Source organism: Bos grunniens, chromosome 5 (genome assembly GCF_055505025.1).
Source record: "Bos grunniens cultivar Pamir isolate PY7600 chromosome 5, Bosgru_T2T1.0, whole genome shotgun sequence".
NCBI lineage: Eukaryota > Metazoa > Chordata > Mammalia > Artiodactyla > Bovidae > Bos > Bos grunniens.
This window is the reverse complement of record NC_141169.1, coordinates 27587875-27602393: the sequence shown is the minus strand read 5'-3', so window position 1 is coordinate 27602393 and position 14519 is coordinate 27587875. Positions and strand designations below refer to the sequence as shown.

General features: G+C 46.1%; 1 protein-coding gene across 7 annotated transcripts in view; it reads right to left on the bottom strand.

Annotated features, from left to right (window-relative positions):
• Positions 1 to 4331: 4331 nt before the first annotated feature.
• CSAD (cysteine sulfinic acid decarboxylase) overlaps positions 4332 to 14519 on the bottom strand; it is a 27393-nt gene continuing 17205 nt past the window's right edge. For all 7 annotated transcript variants that reach the window (XM_086399288.1, XM_086399291.1, XM_086399292.1 and 4 more), the window contains 11 exons: positions 14197 to 14303; positions 13651 to 13766; positions 12886 to 12965; positions 12519 to 12573; positions 7710 to 7826; positions 7570 to 7634; positions 7202 to 7283; positions 6607 to 6806; positions 6422 to 6473; positions 6183 to 6272; positions 4332 to 5103 (listed from right to left, as the gene is read on the bottom strand). In XM_086399288.1, coding sequence (XP_086255414.1) covers positions 4930 to 5103; positions 6183 to 6272; positions 6422 to 6473; positions 6607 to 6806; positions 7202 to 7283; positions 7570 to 7634; positions 7710 to 7826; positions 12519 to 12573; positions 12886 to 12965; positions 13651 to 13766; positions 14197 to 14303 — 1138 coding nt within the window. In that variant the 3' untranslated portion in view covers positions 4332 to 4929. The remainder of the gene's footprint in view (positions 5104 to 6182; positions 6273 to 6421; positions 6474 to 6606; positions 6807 to 7201; positions 7284 to 7569; positions 7635 to 7709; positions 7827 to 12518; positions 12574 to 12885; positions 12966 to 13650; positions 13767 to 14196; positions 14304 to 14519) is intronic.

Here is a 14519-nt window from a genome sequence, read left to right as displayed (position 1 = left end):
TTAAAAAATGCAAGGGTCTTCCCTGGTGGTCTGGTGGCTAAGACGCCATGCTCCCAATGCAGGGGGCCTAGGTTCAATCCTTGGTTGGGGAACTAGATCCCATATGCCACAACTAAAGATCCTGAATGCTGCAAATAAGACCTGGTGTAGCCAAATAAATAGATAAATGTATTTTTAAAAATGCAAAAGGAAAAAAAGATGAATAAACTAAGCACCCCAACTCTGTACCTCACCTCCCCCACTACCATCCTCGGTTATCAGTCCATTCTATCTGCTATTCCCGTGCCAGCTCCCAGGGGTACATCATTTCCCCCTTTAAAGCTCTGGTCCTTGGTTTCCCTCAGCACGGTTAAGATGGGTTAGGAGCTCCCAAGGATGTTAGTATACATTTTAAGAGTACATGAATACATCCAGTGTCAATGAACACACCTGTGCCTAGGTTGTGGTTTCTAAATGCCGCTCTTCACTAAAAGGAATCAGGGTTCCTTGCAGATTGCAAGACTGGGCAGAGAAGGGACAAGGGTTTTGCTGTGCCAGAAACAAAAGCTGTGTGTTTTTGTTTTAAGACATGTCTAAAGGACATGGGCAGAGAAGGCAATGGCACCCCACTCCAGTACTCTTGCCTGGAAAATCCCGTGGACGGAAGAGCCTGGTGAGTTGCAATCCATAGGGTCGTACAGAGTTGGACACGACTGAAGTGAGTGAGCATGTGTGCATGCATTGGAGAAGGAAATGGAAACGCACTCCAGTGTTCTTGCCTGGAGAATCCCAGGCACGGGAGAGCCTGGTGAGCTGCCGTCTATGGGGTTGCACAGAGTCGGACACGACTGAAGCGACTTAGCAGCAGCAGTAGCAGCAAAGGACATGGGAGCCAGATAAAAGGAGCTCTCTGTGGTCAAACTGGGACAATTTGAGCATTAAAAAATAAGTAAAGATATAAATGGATTAAAAATTACTGAATAAAACAAGTGTCCATGTTGAAAAAATATAGACGACTAAATTAGTAAGGAGAAGGGAGGGCTCTTCGTTATAGTCCCATACAAATCCCAAATTGTAAAAGTGGAGGGAGTGTTGGAGTTACAAAACTACCATTTGGCAACCATTATACTAAAAGGTGGCTTGGCAAGATATATGAGAGGATGCTAAGTCTAGGTGGGGAAAATATGAAGAGGAACAGGACATTTGCAAAATCTCAGAATGTCTCCTCAGATTATTAGATGCAAAGGGAATAATTGTAACTATGCCATGGAGAAACCAGATACCACCTTGACCACTTTTGACCTTGATGCAAGTTACATCACCAGTAAGGAGCAGATGGACATTATAGACCTTGGGATGTGCTTCTCTGAAAGGACACACATGGCAAATCATATTACAGCTTAGAATGCATAACCTGAATCCAGCTGAGGAAGCAGCAGGAAAAAACAAGCTGATGAACGTTCTATAATACAACTGGCCTGTACTTTTTTTTAATGTCAAAGCTAATGATAAAGAAAGGCTGAGGAACTATTTTAATTAATTAATTAATTTAGTCTTTGGCCATGCCACACGGCATGTGGGATCTTAGTTCTCCAGCCAGGAATCAAACTTCTGCATTAGAAGCTCAGAGTCTTAACTACTGGACCAGCAGGGAAGTCTTGGAGTTAGCTTAGAACAAAGGAGACAAAAAGATACGACAACAAAACGTAATACATGATCTGGGACTAGACTCTCATACTGGAAGGGGAAAACGCATTGTTGGGACAATCCACAACTTAAGAATAGAGCCTTCAGACGAAAGTATAGGGTCATGTTAAATTTCCTGAATTTGATCATTATATCGTGGTTAAAACAATGTTCTTGGGAAATATACACTATAATATTAAGAGATAAAGAGTTGTATTGTTTATGACTCTCCAATGGTTCTGAAAAAAATAGGTTATAGTACATATATAGTGATACAGAAAATTTGTGAATATTATACATTCAGGTAAAGAATACACTGAAGTACTTGCAGTTTCAAATTATTTCAAGATACAAAGATTTTTTTAAAGTATATAAACAGAAGAGAAATAGCCAACTGAGGACCTAGGATGCATTAGAACAGTTCCAAGTATCCAAATACTAATTTACTATAGTCTGCTCCCTTTCATCCACTCTCCTAAAAAACCTCTCACCCCAGTCTCAAGAGTGCCACATCCAATGTGCCCACCCAGCTTTTAGTTCCCCAGATCTTGGCCTGCCACCCCGTAAAGTCACCATCTTCCTTCTCGAGCCATGGGGAGGCTAGCCTCTTTAATACTTGACCCCTTTAAACAAAAACAAAAAAATACCCATTCCAATATTGTAATTCACCCAGGTGTTCCCAAAAAGTTTATTTCCTGTTTGACAGAAATATTTCTTGAGGCCAAGGGCAAGGTGAGGGACCAAACCCGCGCATGCCTTCATCCTTCCCCACAAGCAGATCCATGGCACAGGGTTCAAAAAACAGCCCCGACATGCACACACCTATGAATTACATCAACCTGTCATCGGAAGCAGACTAGACCCACGGTTCAGACCCGGAGGAAGATGGTCTGAATTTAGCTTTGACCCAGCACTTAAAAGTTACGTGACTGGGGACTTCTCCGGTGGTCCAGTAGGTAAGGTCCGAGCTCCCAATGTAGGGGGCCCGGGTTCAATCCCTGGTCAGGGAACTAGATCCCACGTGCCACAACTAATACCCCACACAGTCAAATAAATTTTTAAAAAAAGTTATGTAACTGAGAGCAAGTCAACTAGTACCTGGAGTTCATGAAACACTCACTCAACATTACCCACCTGGGAAGTACTAGACTCCAGTTTGGGAGGCAGTGATACAAAATCTCTGCTCCCAGAGCTGACATTCCAGTTGGGTGAGACCCACAGGGACGGAGGTGTTGCTGGGTCAGGGGAAGTAAGTAAGTAAGTTAATTAATTAGTTAGTGTATGCCAGATGCTTATACATGCTATAGAGAAAAACAGGGGAGATAAAAGAATAGAGGGTGAAAATGTAATTTCAAATAAAGAATTCAAGGAAGGCTTCACTAAGGATATAACATCTGAACAAAAATCTAAAAGCAATGAGGGAGCGAGAACCACGTCGACGGGTGAACACTGAGGCCAAAGGGGACAGCAGCGCCAAGGCCCTGGAGCAGGGACAGGCCTCAGTTGAGGAATGACTGCTTCAATCTTAGTAGGTAGCTCTTGGAAGGCAGGGAAAGGAATTACCACACAGCGGGAGCTCAGTAACTGTGGATGGGAGAAGAAGAAAGAAAGAGGTCACCATATTGTATCCAGATTTTGAGGCTGAATTTTGGGAATGGAGGAAATAAGAATCAGTTTCATAAAGCTGGAGAAAAATACGTGATTGATTTTATGTCCTATCTTTCTAGCCTTAAAAGATACTTTGCTGATGGAGGTGAGTCAAGAAATTTGAAGATTTTTTTTTTTTTGCTTTCTGGTTTTGAGTTGAAAAACAGGGATTTTTTTTTTAGTTTGCTTTTACAGTGTTTAAGACATTTTTCAGATAAATAACTCTTTAAGATTAGGGCTTGGAGCTCAGATTACTAGTACTCTTAAAACAAATTTATTATTCAGAAGAAATTAGATATCATTTATAACAAAAATAACAAGTTTATAGGGAAATTATTAGTAATTTATGAATAGAAAGTCTTTTTTCCCCCAAATGGTCAAAAGAATTGGGTTGGAGATTTGGATGTTCTTTTACTATGGTTTGTACAGTCTGTATTTGCCTCTTCAAATAATTTTGGATGACTTTTACATGACCACGTTATTGTTTTCATAAATGGTATTTTTAGGAATTGGAAATAACAGAAAGTTCTGGAAGACTTGCCACTTGTCCTGAATAACTTGTGTAGCTAAATGCCGCTTTCCAAAAAAGTGGCTGAGAAGCAACACCAGCCTAGGATTTTAAGTGTTAAATGGATGTTTTTATGTAAGAAAATAGCAATAATAGAAGACATAACAGTGGCTGGTTTCGTCACTGGGTTTTTTTTTTTTTTCCCAGCTTGGTTTCTGTTGTTTAAATTAGAAAGGGAAGATTCTTACCTTTTTGGTGTATGTGAAGATTTTTTTAAGAGTGATTAGTGGACAAGGTTCTGGTCTCAAGAGACAATCGGTGCCCATTTTATTTTCAGTGTCATTAAAGTACAATTAACTTCAGAGCAACTCCACTTTTGGGCTTTCTCCTCCCACTCAAGATTTCTGGGAAACTTTTCCCCTATTTTTAGCCTCTAGTATACCTTTTTAATGAATTTGCATTCCCCACTATTTTGTTGAAAGGTAACAAACTTTACAATATATCTAAATAATATGGCTGAAAATTTTTTTATTATTTTCCTATTATAAACATAATAGATATTCATTATATCATAAAAGCAGGGAGCACAAAAAGCATAAAGAAGTTCATTTTCAAACTGCTTATAATCCCACCCCAGGTAAAACTATTAATATTTTGGCATATTCCATCTCATCAGTCTTTTCCTATGTATTTTTGAATACAGGTCAGATATTACCATATATACAGTCATATCCAGCTTTCTCAACATAACATTGTATTAAAATTATTTTTCTCCTATCTATAAAAGTCCTCTTTGTAAATACAATTTAAATGGCAGAGTAATATTCTACCATATAGATATCATACCATTTATTTAAACATCCTCTTAATATAAAATATTGGGTTGGCCAAAAAGTTCATTTGGGTGTTTCCATAAGATGTTATGAGGAAAAACCAGAACCAACTTTTTGGCCAGCCCAAAATTTACAGGAGAGCTAGCGGGTCAAAGCACATAAAAATGAAGGCAGCTTTGTTTCCTAGTGAGTTTCTTCTTGAGAAGGTAGGGAGGAGGTTCAGGGAGATGGCGAGGCTAGGGGGAGGGGCCCAGGCCAGCAGCAAGGTGGAGCGACTCAGAGATCCTGGCCCAGCCGTTCCAGCTCGTTCAGCAGGAAGTCCACATCAGCCCGTGTCAGTGCAGGGTTGGCCACAACCATGCGAAAGAAGTTGCTCCGGGTACCATGGGGCTGGTAGCCAATCATCATGGAACCCTTCCTCACCATGCGCTCCTTGAGGATTGGGGCTACCTGCGGGAGGAGAGGAGGGACCCTTTAGCTGCAGCCTGGGGTCAGGGGAAGGGATGGGTTCCCCGACTTGCATCTCTCTCCACCTAGCTGCCTTCCAGAGACAGCAACTCACTGCCTGGATTCTGACCGTGGCCCCAGTTTATTTACCTTTGCCACCACACCTGGCCCACTGGACCTTCTCTACCTCCTGCATTCTTCTCCATCTCATCATTCTCCAAGTTGTCACATGGGCCATTTTCTGCTAAATCCTGACTTTTTGCTGAATCTCAACCACCGCTTTTTCAGTCTAACTTCAAGCCTTCATCATCCTTGACACCTTCTTCTCCCCTCTCTGAATTCCTATAACATTTTTTATCTGCACCCTGTGATCCAATATATAATTTCCAAGATTGCCTTGAACACACCGGTTTCAAATAGGTAATGCTTGTTTTCTAAATGAGTGACTCCTTAAGGGTGAGATTCCCTGGTGGCTCAGATGGTAAAAAGTCTGCCCCCAATGCGGGAGGCCTGAGTTCAATCCCTGGGTCAGGAAGATCCCCTGGAGAGGAAAACAGCAACCCACTCCAGTATTCTTGCCTGGAAAATCCCATGGACGGAGGAGCCTGCAAGGCTACAGTCCATAGGGTCGTAGAGAGTCAGACACGACTGAGCTACTTTACTTTAAGGGTGAGAATATTCTTGTCCTTTTGGATCATCTGCCACCCCTAGCACCGATCTAACCTTAGGGGCCAGGACATATCTCCTGGCCTGACAGGGTTGTTCTGTACCCGGTATCAGTGAGTAAAACTGAGACTTTTCTGCCTCACTCAGCTCCCAGAACGCCCCACACAGCCAGTCTATGTACTGCACACTGGTGACTTCTGTAATGTCCCTCTCTGTCTTCTTCTTCCTTTATAGAAGCATACCTTATCCTCCATCCCCCAGGCTCACAGAAGTGGGGACAAGCGGGTGTCATCTTCTGGTTCACTGTCCCCACATCAGAGCAAGACTAGCAAAGGTGGCTGCCATGCCGCTTACAGCCAGCAGGGGGCGGAAACGCACCAGCTGCACTGGTTAACCAGAGCAGGGAGAAAGCCTACCTTAGACAGCCTTTCACTGTAATCTGGACTCCCCTTCTTCCCGCGCAGACTCGGGGGCACGAACCAGAAACACACATTGACAAATTCAGGCTGGGAGGAATAAACAGGGGGAAGGTGTAAGCAGAGGAAGAGGGGCCGTTCCCCTCTCACCGCCCCTCTTCTCCCATCAGGGTTTGGTGTGAGACACAGGCTAGGGGCAGGGGGCCGGAGGATGCAGAAGAGCACAGGGTGGGTCATACCTCCATGACCAACTCAAATCCCTCCCGCTTCTTCAGCTCCTCCACCAGGTACCTGTGATCAGAGAGTGAGAAATCATGGGTGGAGGAGAAAAGGCAGAAATACAGAAACAGAAGCGACAGAGAGGGTGAACCAAGAGGACACTGAGAGCAGGCAAGGGGTGCAGGGCTGTAGTGCCCACTCCTACCGGGCAAGGGCAAAGGCCTGGTCCACACGGCGCTGCAGCCCCTGCTCGCCCTGTGCCTTCCACATGAGCCACAGCTTCAGACAGTCCACACGCCGGCCACACTGCACCACCTTGTCTCCCGTGTCCAGAGCCACATCGTAGAACTTGTCCTGCTGGAAGAGGTAGCTGGCCTGGGACCCGTGACAGCGCTTGAGCAGGTTCTGCGGAGGGTGGGGGGACAGTCAGACTCCCCCCCTACCCCACGAGCTTCCCCCCAGGGCTGCGCTGGGTGACTTCTTAGCTCAGTCCACGTTTCTTTCCCTGGAATCAGGCAGCACTGATGGGATGGCTGCCGGCTTACTGAAACCCTTTCTCTGGGTTTTCTTCCAACACTCAAGAGTTCCCAAATGACCCAGGATCCCTCTGATTATACTTTTGTTGGGAAGTTTTTCCTTTGCCCGAAGACAGGGGGAGTGAGAGAGCCCACTACCGGGGATTAGGGTGGTCACAGATAATCAGCTTCAGATGGGATGGTAAGGAAACTATGGTAAGGCCTGAAGCTCCCCCCAGGTGAGACAGAAGAGAAAACAGAGGTTCAGGGCAGGAGCAGACCTACCGAGGTGTCCCGGAGAAGAAGAGCTGAGCACTGCAGGCCTGTGGAGAGGAGCTTGTGGGGATTCCAGGCCACGGAGTCAGCCCTGGGGTGGGCAGAGCAAAGCAGGGTCAGCCAGCTCCCAGTCAAGCTGCCCAATTAGAGCCTCCCCACCCTTTCCAGATCTCCAGTAAAAGGGGCTTTGGTCTCACCTCAGCCCAGAGGAGAATTCCCAAATCTGATGTCTAATATCCCAGCCCCAATCAATCATCTCTCCCACTTCCCTCCCACCAGCCTCCTTCCCCTATTCCCATCTGAGCTCCCTGGCCCAAGAGTGTTCTCTGGATCAAGGATTTGAAGGGTGCAGGTCAGGGTGTGGGGGCCATACGCACCTCTGGATCCCAGCCAGGAGATGTCTATGTGTCTGTGACAGCAGGACGCTTCCACCCCAGGCAGCCTGTGGAGCGGAAGGAGCAATATGGGCCTTGGCCTTGGCCCAGCCCACCCCATTCTTAGGCCCGTCCCAACTCACGTCCACATGCAGCCACAGCCCGTGATGCTGGCACACGTCTGCGATTGCCTCCAGGGGGTCAAAGGCCCCCAGCACTGTAGTACCAGAGGTGGCACTGACCAGGAATGGCACGGCACCCTGTGGCAAGAATGAAGAGGGAGCCCAAGGCTGAGAACTCATCTGGAGAGCTATCCAGAGCCTGGCGCTGAGCTCTAGAAACTCTTCACAGGCCTGACCTGGGCCCTGGCAACCTTACTATGTGTTACTGCCCCTTTCAATTTGCAAGTGAGGACACTAGGGTTCAGAGGTGTTAAGAAACTTGGCCCCGAGCTGCAACTCCAGAGATAGAATTCAAACCTAGGTCTGTCTAATAGTCTATCTCCAAAGCTTATACTCTTTCAAAAAAGTTGAATGTCTTACTGAAGATCAAAATACTATTTTAAATATTCTAATAGTATAAAATTTACGCAGAAATTGAATTAGTATTAAAAAAACTACTACAAAGAAAAGTGCAGGCCCAGATGGCTTCACTGATGAGTTCTACAAAACATTTAAGAACTGATACCAGCTCTTCATTAACTTACAAAACAAACAGAAGAGGAAGGAACACTTCTGAATTCATCCTATGAAATGAGTTTTACCCAGATACCAAAACTGACAAAATATCACAAGAAAAATATAGAATATATCTCTTCTAAATAAAGACATAAAAATCTACAAAACACTGCTGCTGCTGCTAAGTCGCTTCAGTCGTGTCCAACTCTGTGCGACCCCAGAGACGGCAGCCCACCAGGCTCCCCCGTCCCTGGGATTCTCCAGGCAAGGACACTGGAGTGGGTTGCCATTTCCTTCTCCAATGCATGAAAGGGAAAAGTGAAAGTGAAGTTGCTCAGTCGTCTCCGACTCTTAGCGACCCCATGGACTGCAGCCTACCAGGCTCCTCCATCCATGGGATTTTCCAGGAAAGAGTACAAAACACTAGCAAGCCCAAATCAGCAACACAGAAAAAGAATCATATACCATGACAAAGTGGGATTTTTCCCAAGAGTGCAAGTTTGGTTTAACATCCAAAAATCAATTAATATAATATATCCTATCAATAAAATAAAGGGAAAAAAACCCCACATCTCAATGTGGTATAGTGATCATCTCAGTGGACATACAAAAACATTTGACAAAATCCTCACAATAAAAACATTCAGGAAAAAAAAAAAAAAAGGATTTGAAGGGAATGTTCTTAACCTGATAAAGGGCAACTACCAAAAACCCCACAGCTAACATCACACTCAATGGTGAAAGACTGAAAGCCTTCCCCCTAAGACCAGGAACAAGATAAGGATGTTCACTCTCCTCTCCTCATATCTATTCAACTCGGTGCTGAGGTTCTAGCAGGGCAATTAGGTTAAAAAAAATTAAAATAAAAAATAAAAGGCATCCAGGGACTTTCCTGGTATTCCAGTGGTTAAGAATCCGCCTTCCAATACAGGGGACATGGGTTCACCCCCTGGCCCAGGAACGAAGATCCCAGATGCCACAGGCAATGAAGTCAGCGCACTGTGACTACTGAGCCCGCTGAGCCCACATGCGCTACAGCTCCTGTGCCACAGCTAGAGAGGAACCTCGAACCACAACAGAGATCTGACACAGCCAAACAAATGAAACGGCGTTAATGCCAATCTTGTCCAGTTTGTGATTAAAGAGAAAATTAAGTTTTTTTTTAATAAGAGGCATCCATATTAAAAAGGAAAAAAGCAAATTATCTGTATTTACAGATAACATATTATATCTAGAAAATCCTTAGGAACCCATTAAAAAGACTGAGAATTAATAAATGAGTTTAACAAATGTGCAGAGTACAAGATCAATATTCAAAAATCAGTTGTATTTTTACACATTAGAAACGAACAATCAAAAATGGGAACAAGAAAATTTCATTTATAAGAACACTGAAAATAACAAAATACTTAGGAATTAATTCAACAAAAGAAATGCAAAACAGATACTGTGAAAACTACAAGGCATTGTTGAAAAGAAATAAAAGAAGACCTAAATAAACAGAGGCATTCCATGTTCATGGATCCACAAATTGAACACATCCCTATCAAAATCCCAACTGGTTTCTTAGCAGAAATTGACAAGCTGAGCCTAAAATTCAAGCGGAAATTTAAGGGACCTAGAAAGCCAAAACCATCCTGACAAAGAACAAAGTTGGAGGACTCACAAACACTGATTTTAAAATTTACTACAAAGCTACATTAAGACAGTGTGGTCAATAGGATAGCCATGCAGATCAATGGAATAGACTGAGAGTCTAGAAATAAATCCTCACACTTAAACACTCTTTGGGTTTTAACAAGGATGCCAAGACAATTCGCTGGGGAAAAACAGACATTTTCAAAAACTGGTGCTGCACATTGTTTACAATAGCCAAGACATGGAAGCAACCTAAATGTCCATCGACAGAGGAATGGATAAAGAAGATGTGGTACATGTATACAATGGAATATTACTCAGCCATTAAAAGGATGAAATGATGCCACTTGCAACAACATGGATGGACCCAGAGATCGTCATACTGAATGAAGTAAGTCAGACAGAGAAGAAGAAATACCCCATGACATCCCTTATACGAGGAATCTAAAAAGAGATGATGCAAATAAACTTACAAAACAGAAAGAGACGCATAGACTTAGAGAACAAACTTATGGTTGCTGGGGATGGGGGAAGGAGGATGACAGAGTTTGGGATGGACATGTGCACACAGCTATATTTACAATGGATAACGAACAAGGACCGACTGAACTCTGCTCAATGCTAAGTGACAGCATGGACAGGAAAGGAGTTTGGGGGAGAATGGATACATGTATCTGTATGGCTAAATCCCTTTGCTATTTACGTGAAACTATCACAGCATTCCAAAGGTTCATCTAGTCAAGGCTATGGCTTTTCCTGTGGTCATGTATGGATGTGAGAGTTGGACTGTGAAGAAGGCTGAGCGCCGAAGAATTGATGCTTTTGAACTGTGGTGTTGGAGAAGACTCTTGAGAGTCCCTTGGACTGCAAGGAGATCCAACCAGTCCATTCTGAAGGAGATCAGCCCTGGGATTTCTTTGGAAGGAATGATGCTGAAGCTGAAACTCCAGTACTTTGGCCACCTCCTGCAAAGAGTTGACTTATTGGAAAAGACTCTGATGCTGGGAGGGATTGAGGGCAGGAGGAGAAGGGGATGACAGAGGATGAGATGGCTGGATGGTATCACTGACTCGATGGACGTGAGTCTGAGTGAACTCTGGGAGTTGGTGATGGACAGGGAGGCCTGGTGTGCTGCGATTCATGGGGTCGCAAAGAGTCGGACCCGACTGAGCGACTGATCTCATCTGATCTGATCACAGCATTGTTAACTGGCTATATGCCAATACAAAATAAAGTTTAAAAAAAAATGGTGCTGCAACTATTTGCATGTGGCGATATAAACATATTTTTAAAATTTATACTTAAAGTACATAGTTGAGGCATTTTCATGTGCTTTACATACCATTAATTTCAGCCTTGTAACAACTCTGATTAGTTCTATATCATGCTCATGTTGCAAAGGAAGAAACTGACACAGATACACTGTAATTTATCTACTGATGAATACTAAAATGTTTTTTAAAATTTTATACTTTGCCCCAGTGCACACAATTCTAAGCACTTTGTAATGAACATTTATAGGCTAATCCTAGTAGTAGGACTCTGAGTCAGTGGATCAGATCAGATCAGATCAGTCGCTCAGTCGGGTCCGACTCTTTGCGACCCCATGAATCGCAGCACACCAGGCCTCCCTGTCCATCACCAACTCCCAGAGTTCACTCAGACTCACGTCCATCGAGTCAGTGATGCCATCCAACCATCTCATCTTCTGTCGTCCCCTTCTCCTCCTGCCCTCAATCCCTCCCAGCATCAGAGTCTTTTCCAATAAGTCAACTCTTTGCAGGAGGTGGCCAAAGTACTGGAGTTTCAGCTTCAGCATCATTCCTTCCAAAGAAATCCCAGGGCTGATCTCCTTCAGAATGGACTGATTGGATCTCCTTGCAGTCCAAGGGACTCTCAAGAGTCTTCTCCAACACCACAGTTCAAAAGCCTCAATTCTTCGGCACTCAGCCTTCTTCACAGTCCAACTCTCACATCCATACATGACCACAGGAAAAACCATAGCCTTGACTAGACGAACCTTTGTTGGCAAAGTAATGTCTCTGCTTTTGAATATGTTATCTAGGTTGGTCATAACTTTCCTTCCAAGGAGTAAGCGTTTTTTAATTTCATGGCTGCAGTCACCATCTGTAGTGATTCTGGAGCCCAGAAAAATAAAGTCTGACACTGTTTCCACTGTTTCCCCATCTATTTCCCATGATAGATACATTTAAAAATGGTACAGACAGTGCTGAAATGCCCTCTAAGATGGCTGCAGTATCTCTGTGTCCCCCAGGTGAAGGGGCCTCCACACCTCCCATCACTCCAAGTCCACGCTGCTCGCCCTGCACAGACCCTCCCAACTCACAGAAACCTTCTGTGCTACCCTCCAGGTCCCCAACATCCTCCCTGCAGTGCTCCTTGGGACTCTACTCAGAGACTCAGTTCTGCCCTTGTCCCAGGGTCTGATCCTGCTTGTGGGTCTCAGCAGGACTGGGATCACTCGGGAGGGAGGGATCACTTCAGCCCGCCAGGGAAGACAGGCACAGAGTGCAGGGGGAGGGAGGAGGGGAGCCTTGAGCAGGGCCAGTCAAAGACCCTCCAAGAAAGGAGCAGAGGGGCCCCGCTCCACTGCCCCAGCGCCTTTCACTCACTCACCTCGGCCTTAGCCAAGCTGATCTGCCTCTCCAGATCCTCAGGGATCATTTTCCCTCTAGAAGAGAAAACTGAGTGGGTAGAGAAGTAATAGATTCTCTAGGCTAGGCGGCAGAACTTTCAAGAGCAGGGTAACATGTGGTTAGCAATGCGGAGGCCACAATGTTGATTTTCCCTAAGAGGGGTAAACAGATCTCAGGGGACAGGGCGGAGACTCCAGCAGGCACTGGCAGACAGAAGAGGCAGCTCGGAGGGAAGAGAGCGGGGAGAGAAGTCCGCCAGGGTGTGGGCCCAAGGCCAGAGCTTCTGGCAAGGGGAAGACATGTTGTGCCAGGCTGGGTCTGAGCCACGCAGACAGAAGGACCTTCACCTCTCATCTGCCTTGACCACTCGGACACTGTCGGTGCCAAGTCCCAGAAAAGCGGCTCCTTTCTTGATGGAGTAATGACACTGCGGGGGAAGGAAGAGGGCAGGGAGGGTGGGGAGGAAAGAGATTGGTTAAATGGTTGAGACCCTGTAGACCAGGGCTTCTCAAACATTCACATGCCTACAAATCACCAGTGTGTCTGGTAAAGATGCAGATTCATATTCAGTAGGTCTGCACGGGGGCCAAAGATTCTGCATTTCTAACAAGCTCCCAAGTGATACTGATCTTCCCTGGTGGCTCCGTGGTAAAGAATATGCCTGCATTGCAGGAGACACGGGTTTGATCCCTGCGTGGGAAAGATCCCCTGGAGAAGGAAATGGCAACCCATTCCAGTATTCTTGCCTAAAAAATCCCACGGCCAGAGGAGCCTGGCGGGCTACAGTCCACAGGATTGCAAAGAGTCGGACACAACTTAGTGACTAAACAACAAGAAACAAGAAGTGATAGTGATGCCACTGGCCCATGGACCACACTCTCAGGAGAAAGGGTGTGGACCTTGCACACTGTGCTGGATGCCCCTCCGCTACCCCAGACAGCAGGCAAGGTGACAAGGGCCCTTACACAGCCCCTCTGGTGGAAGGAAGCACATCCACCTATGGGGCAGGCCAGCCTCAGAGAAGGGTCTGGGCAGGCTGAGTCACGGGTCCCGGACCCAGCTGGCTGGACATTAGAATCGGGAGCCCAGGGTAGGCCTGTGCCTCTTCCCACCTCTTTCGATGTGAAGAGGGCCAGGGGCGGCAGTGCCCGGAGGCCCCTCTGTTTGCAGTCTGGGTATCGCTGATAGCGGGCCAGGTTCACTGCATACATGTTGGAGATGGAGCCACCTGTCACAGGGAAGGAAGGGGTGGTGGCGAGAGGGAGTGGCAGTGGGAGCTTGGCAAACTGGAGCTTGGCTCTCCTGATCTCTCCACCCAGAAGCACAAGTGACTGGCTACTGGGCCACGGGTTCCGAGGACTTGACAAATGGCATGCTGGTGACCCAGAATGGCAGGATCTGCAGATCTCCTGATCACCCCTGCTCCTCACCCTGGGCCGATCCAGGAGCCACTCCCACCCCCCACCAGGACGGCAGGCACCAATCCCATGGACTGTTTGGCAAACACGAGGATACAGGGGACTGGGCAGCTTCTCTCTGCTTTGGCCCAAGCCCAGTTGGAGAAGAAACAAAGGAGAATCACCCCTCCCAGCCAACCCAGAGAAAGAGGATGGCGGGGGAGGAGGAACTCTCGAAAAGGCCCCCTCCTCTTCACATACCAGGGCAGAAGACCCCATCCCCAGAGCTCCAGCCCACCAGGGCCCGGAGTTTCTTCAGCACCTCCTCCTCCATGAGGACAAACACAGGGGCGATTTCGTACGTGTACCTGCCAGGAGAGGGAATGATGAGAGTGGGAAAGAGACTGGGAGGGACTCTCAGAGGAGGTGGAGAGTGTGAGTGAAAGGAAGGGCTGAAGAGACAGCTGGGCTGGTGACAAAGAACCAGGAAAGAAAGAATGAGAAAACACTGGAGCCGGGATACAAGAGAAAGTTTGGGAAAGGAAACCCGAATGGGTAGGAGGGGAAAGACTCTGCCAGCAGAG